The sequence below is a fragment of the Lampetra fluviatilis genome, chromosome 81 (assembly GCF_964198595.1).
Source record: "Lampetra fluviatilis chromosome 81, kcLamFluv1.1, whole genome shotgun sequence".
NCBI classification, from domain to species: domain Eukaryota; kingdom Metazoa; phylum Chordata; class Hyperoartia; order Petromyzontiformes; family Petromyzontidae; genus Lampetra; species Lampetra fluviatilis.
In genome coordinates, this window is record NC_136355.1 from 879,833 (window position 1) to 886,317 (window position 6,485).

A 6,485-nucleotide genomic window follows, 5' to 3' on the forward strand; every position below is an offset into this window, starting at 1 on the left:
TAATTGTTTCAAATCTCTTTACGAAGTTAGCTTTCCATTGACTCAACAATTCAGTATCATCTGCATTGAAATGTGTTTCAATTTTTTTGGCTGATCTCGTTGTATTTTGGAAAAACCATTTGCTCAACGCTTGACCGAGTCAAATCATACGTTCTGTCTGTACTGTTGTTAATGATAGTATGCTGCTTATTCTCCTCCTGAATAAGATGACTCCTCAGGATCCAAGTCCATTTTACATACATTTATTCCAGTTTGTTATAAGCTGTGATCTCTAGGGTGTTCTAGAAGCTAAACACGAAGTTTTCTGCAAGCAAGGCCATCCATAGATCCTGAATGCGTTCGTTGAACTCGGATATCTTCAAGACGTTGCGTTCTCGTTTAGGAATGTAGAGTAACATTCGTTTAAGATCTTGGACATTTTGGCAGTAGCTTGGATTTGGCGGAGCCATTGGAGGATTTCCCTCCCAAAGTTGAGCGAAGTAATAGATGTGGGAGTTCACGTCAAACCTGATCACCTCGTCATCGCACTGCTCCTGCTGCGCGGCCAAGCGCGTCATCTTATCGAGTTTCTTCTTAAGGCGTCTCCTGCCCTCCATGTTCTTGTCTTGAGCGGTCACATCTCCTACGTTTTGATGCACAAACACACAGCTCGGTGACAACTTCACCTGCTTCATTCGCAGAAACGCCTGCACAGCGATCTGTAGAATGTCTTGCATCTCTGATGGATTCTCTCCAAAAACGTTGATCACAGTCGTGTTGCCAAGGCCGATCACAAACGTAGCCAGCTCATTGTCATGAGTGGGTGTCGAATTTGATAGCTCTGGGGATCGGAGCCCTTCTGTGTCGACTATCAACACAAAGTCAAATCCCAGCTCTGTGGTTAACTCTTCCTCCACCTTCACCAACTGCATGTGGACGCCTCGGGTGCATCTCCCAGCACCCACAGGGAACTGGAGACCGAACATGGCATTCAGCAGCGTGGACTTGCCACTGCTTTGCATACCCAGGGTGGAGAGGACAAACAGTTTTTGTCTCCGATTTTCTCAATCACTTTGTCCAAAACTGAGCTGATCCAAGAGAGAGGGACATGTGAGGCATCACCGTCCATGAGTTCAAGGGGGAACCCAGAGACCATCAAATCTGCTGCGATGCCTGGCAAAGCAGCTGAGCGTTTGTCAGTGCCGTGCGGTGTCTGTGACGCTTCGTAGATATGGCCAACTTCCCTGACAAGGTGATCGATTCCAAAAGAAGAGGCATCAATTTCAACAGATATTTTATCCAGCTCTTGTTTTAAAGCACTTTCGGTGCCTTTTAACTTAATACTTCGTGTCCAAGCCTGGTGATACTGCAGATGAAGTTTTGATAAGCACTCTGCAGACAGACTATCTAAATGTATTTTTAGCCAATGCAGGAAGTATGTTTTTACTGTGTCTGGCTGATGCTGCAGATTTTCAATCAATGTTCTCATTACATGATTGAGAGGAAATGCTTTGACATACTGGGCTCTAAGTAGTGATTGTTTTTCCATTGAAATGTTGTCCCTGTATTCCTCAATGCTTTGGTCAACTTTACATCTAAAGCGAGTTAATTATTTGTCTTTCTTGCACCATTCATGCCACAATTTACCTTGAAGAGACAGAAAAGTCTCCTTCATTGAAGACAATGGCTTTTCCTTGAGAAGACTCAGTAAGACGTCTGCCATAAACTTTCCTTCTTCACAATCCTCATCGTCTTCATCAACTGTGAAGCCGTGCCGTCTGGCAGTGTTTGAGCAATCATCGAGGTTGATCGTTTGTGTTGAAATTGCCAACAGAGAGTTTAGAGTTGACTCCAATTCATCCATTAACTCTGCCACATTTCTGTTCTTAACAGCAATTTGCACTTTTGAACTTGAATGTCCACCCTCGATTCTCTCTTGGTCAGCATAAAGGCAAACAAAAGGCTTTGGGGATTTCAAACATTCTTGCAAAATGAGTTTAGCTTCATCATTGTGATCACAATCTGACATCAGTATCACATTGATAGAGGATATCTCGTGCAGAAACTGCACCTGTTTTCTGTGCCGACTCGCATCTCCGTGCAGATTTGTGAACGCTACGCAGTCATTGAAGACGTCGTCATCCCTCCCACTTGGACAATACCAGGCGACCTCTGTGACTCCTTCCATTAGGAGACAATTCCTGCTGCTGCCTTTGCAGTGCCGATGAAAGAAAACGTCATGTCTTTGCTTACTGAGCAGAGAGTTCAGCATCTGAGATTTCGATGTGGGCGATTCACCAAATCTTATGAAGGACACTAGAGGAGTGTCTGCGTTAACAATCTCACAGCTTTTGGTTTGCAGGGTGTTAGTAGATGTGTCACGGCATTTCCAGTTCTTGTTAATCTGTCGGAATGCCCAAAGAGGGAATTCTATTTCTGAGCTACAAGGATTTGGAACTAAAAGCGGCAGTGCAAACTGGCAAAGTGAGAGTTTGGTGTAAAGGTACTGCCTCACAAAATTGTCTCCACAATGGTAAATTGTCATTTGCAAATCCATGGGGTGAATGTGGGTGTTAGTGTTTGTTGCAAGCCCCTCTCTACGAACCAATGTATCATCATGCTTAAAAAAGTCTTCGTAATTAGAGTTTGCATTATTTATCATGGTCTCATTGCTTTTATTTTCACTCTGAACACGAACATACCGTGCTCCATAGTCACCCATGATCAGTCTCTGCAAAAAATAAGGGGCAAGTTCTTGTTCTGTGCTTGGGTTTTGTGTACACATTGCTGACTTAACAACACACACATCCCCTGTGTGCAATTTCCTGGGGTAGTATTTTTGTAGGGCCAGCCTTTCAAGCAGATTCATAAACCTTTCAGTCTCATTTGTTTTACTCTCAACTTCCCGTGTCTGCAAAATAGTCAATGCAGTCCCAGAAACAGGAGATTTAAAACTTTCCTCTGTCTGCTCGCAATGAATGGGGCTTCCATCACGGATCTGCACCACGTTTGACACTTTGGTGCAGATGGTTGCATCCGAAAGAAATTGCATGAATGTGAGATGTTCCTCTTTCTCCTTGGAGGTCCGTGCATTAGTCTGAGCTCCAGTACTCAAATCGTTCAAAAGAACGTACGCCTGAGCCTTGGGAGCGCTTTTAGATCCGAGAGCCGAGTACTCGCTGTGTGCCCTCTCCACTTCGTGTTGAAGGCAGTCAACGTCCTTATAGTCCAGGAGGCGGTGGAACAATCGCTCCGCTGCACTGAACCCTGAAGCAGCAGCAGCTGCAATGAACAGCTCCTCGTCATGCATCTCCTTCATTTCTCGGAGGCATCGGCACAGGGAATTGAGGGAAAGGGAAAATGTGATGTCAATGGTTCCCTTCACCTTTGCGACATTCAGCGCAGTTTCAGAATAAGTCGGTGAATCCATGACTCGCTTTAATCGTTTCTTTGTTTCTGTAAATGTGTCGGCCAGGGCCTTTAGCTCAGCATCACGAATATTGACTGTATCAGTCCCATACACCCACTGCGTTATCGAGGAGCGCTGGGGGAAGTTCTCCACTGCATAGATGTTCGGCTCTAAAAGGCTCTGTATTTTCATTTTTAATTGTTTTGGTTCGTCATTAGATGAATACTTGCATGGCGATACAGCCAGATTCAAGTATTCCTGAAGGGCTGGATGGGAGAGACAGGCGTCGATCCAGCTCCTGTTAGTTTGTGTGCATTCATAGAATTTCTGTTTTAGATTCCCCAGTTTATCCAGATGAGTAATATCGTCTGATATCATCCATTCTTGTAGGTGTGATATCATCCATTGCCTTACATCTTGCATGATCGATTGGGCTTCGACAATAGTGGCAGCCAATGCATCATCTTGATGATTATTTGTATGCATGTTTGTTAAGATAGCGTAAGCTGTTATGAGATCACTGGCTACCTTCAGGACATCTTTAAAATCACATTTATGATTGGACAGGACGATGTCCCAGACTGGTATAAACCTGCTGCCTCTGTCAATTAGAGACCATGTCCTATTGTTGGAAACAACAGCAGCTTTCCACTGAGGAAGATCATGAACCCCAGGGTCACCGCCTATTGTGGTCACAGTGATCTTCACCATATCAGTGAGCACCGGGCCGTGCTGGCCAGAGCCACTTGCAGCTGGCTCAGTGGTCATTGCAGCGCCCGCATCAGTAGTCGTCCGACTGTCACAGTCAGCACCAATGGTGGATCCCAATAACTCGGACAAGAGCCGTTTCATTTCATCTTGCTGATCTGAACCGAAACCTTGAGCCGACGCCTTCCTCCAAAATATTCCTCCAAATTCGAGGGGTCCCTCGTTTGCGTGGGAGCCGAATATGTGGAAGAAGTTTCTGATCATGCTGGTTAACACGGCGCTTTTGAAATCTGCTTTCGTGTTTTCCAAGGTGTTCTCAATATTTTGTAGTTCCTTCAGGGCTGCATCAGACAACCTGATTTGAGCCATTTGAAGATGCGCCGAGGCTAATGGCAGGTACGTGTACTCTGTCCTGGAAATATGGGAATGATCAGTCTGAACATTTTGCATTTCCTTAAGATTCAATGACATGCTTGGCATTGAGATTGGTTCTCTATTCAAGGTAGAGACGCAACCTTGCTCTGAGACAGTGCTGCTGAAGCCAATGACTTCCACTCCCCTCTCGAACACAGATTCTTCACTCAAAGAAATAAACTCGTGTTGTTTTGTCATGGGCGTGTGGACCGGATCCAGGAAGCAGATTGTTTGTGAGATTGTCAAAAGTTTCCCTCTCTTCTCTAATTTATCCTCCAACTTCCCACTCATGTACACTCCCTCTAGAGCAAGACCCCCAGATGCATTCCGTAAAATCTCCTCATCTGACCCACAATGTCTTGATACAGAATTTCCCATCACTTGGGTTGGCTCATTCATTCTCTCAGACACGACAGGAGGCAACGGATTATCATTTTGTATACGAGCTAAGCTCATCTCCTCTTTAGCACGGACAACATCATTAGTATCAATGCCAAGCATTTTATACAACGCCTTTTTTTCCCACGATTTACGGAAATGCGAGTCCAGTTCTTTGCATTCCTGCCGGTCGAGGTGAAGCAGCGCCTGTGCACTAGAAATTAGCAGAAGCTGCGCGAGGTTCTGCTAATGTTTCCAGTAAACCTCGTCAAGACCCACGGCTCTGAGCTTTCGTGCAAGTTCATCGTGGGCCTGGCTTGAGCGTTCCTCTTCTTCCTCTCCAGACATTGCCTAGGGAAAGGCGCGTTATAATAATTATTATGTTTACAACAATATCACTTCTTCTTTAAAATTAAAAACTCGTCAGAGAGAGAGAAGTGTTTTCTGCAATCACAGCTGCCAAGTGCAGGCACATCAAGGCAAGGGGCTGCTGTGCTACCCACTTGGCGTGTGTGTGTTACCAGACCCAGACATCGGTCAGTCTCCGTTTGAATGTGTACCAGATGGAAGTTTCTCGGCTACAGCCATGGACACCTGCACATACTTCGTGGTCATAGAAGATGTTACATAATGCAGAGGCCAGAGGATATCCTGGTTGCACCCTGCGGTGAACAGGGGATGGCTCTGCCTGTTGGCCACCGCTCTACCCGGGCCTACCCCCCATCATGAATGTCCTTCATCATTACCAGCAGAGGACAGGGAAGACAAGCCGACAACGCTAGCCTCAGATACGATGTGCTCATGGGTTTAAAGCATGGTGTGATAACCCCTAGGCCACCACTCCCGCTCGAATATTGAATAAAAAAAAACTAAAAACAAAGTATATTGAAAACCTGGCTCGCTGGACTAATAAGAGAGCCCTGGGCCAACTCACTGAAAGGTCTCGGAGCCACAATTTAAATTAGAATCCCTAAAAAACACATCACCTGCCACGTAAAGTAAAAGTGTAGTGCTTAATGCAACCTTAATTTGCCACAGTGTTGGTGACATCACGACGGTGCTTGTGCCAGGCTAGGTGCACTATTAGGCGAAGTGAATTGTCGACAGCTCGCTGGCAGATACCGTGACTGACCCAGGTGTCATGGATTGACTGAGCGAATGACTCTGGCCGAGAAGATCAACATAGCCAGGTAGCTTCCACACAGCGTTACGAGGCCGATAACAAGAAACAACATAATTCTGCCCGAATGATTCCGAGAGAGACGTCTGCTCCCCCACCTCCCCCCCATCCCTCACCACCCTCCGAAATCGCAGTCCCAGACAAGAAAGGGTTGCATTCTCCACTTGTGCACAAGGTACCGGGATCTTTCTTATATATAAAAGTCTCCGTGCGCTCGCGCTTGCGGGGGATTTGGCTCTCGGACGGTGGTGTTTAACACTGAAATAATTTGCCAGGTGGCACGCCCTAAGCCCCGTGGTGGGTATAGGCTATTCCGTTTTCCCGTCCGTAAACTTTAAAGTAGTTTAATTAACACATTTGTGCCGTTTCTATTATTCATTATTTACTTATTGCACGACATCGACTGTACCAAGTGAC

The 6,485-nt window shown here is 45.7% G+C and overlaps 1 protein-coding gene across 1 annotated transcript; it reads right to left on the reverse strand.

Moving 5' to 3' along the window:
* Positions 1–281: 281 nt before the first annotated feature.
* On the reverse strand, positions 282–3,298 carry LOC144953695 (interferon-induced very large GTPase 1-like). Its single transcript, XM_078884254.1, is given in 3 exon segments — positions 282–1,036; positions 1,039–1,223; positions 3,114–3,298. Coding segments are annotated over 3 exon segments (1,125 nt in total).
* Positions 3,299–6,485: the final 3,187 nt, after the last annotated feature.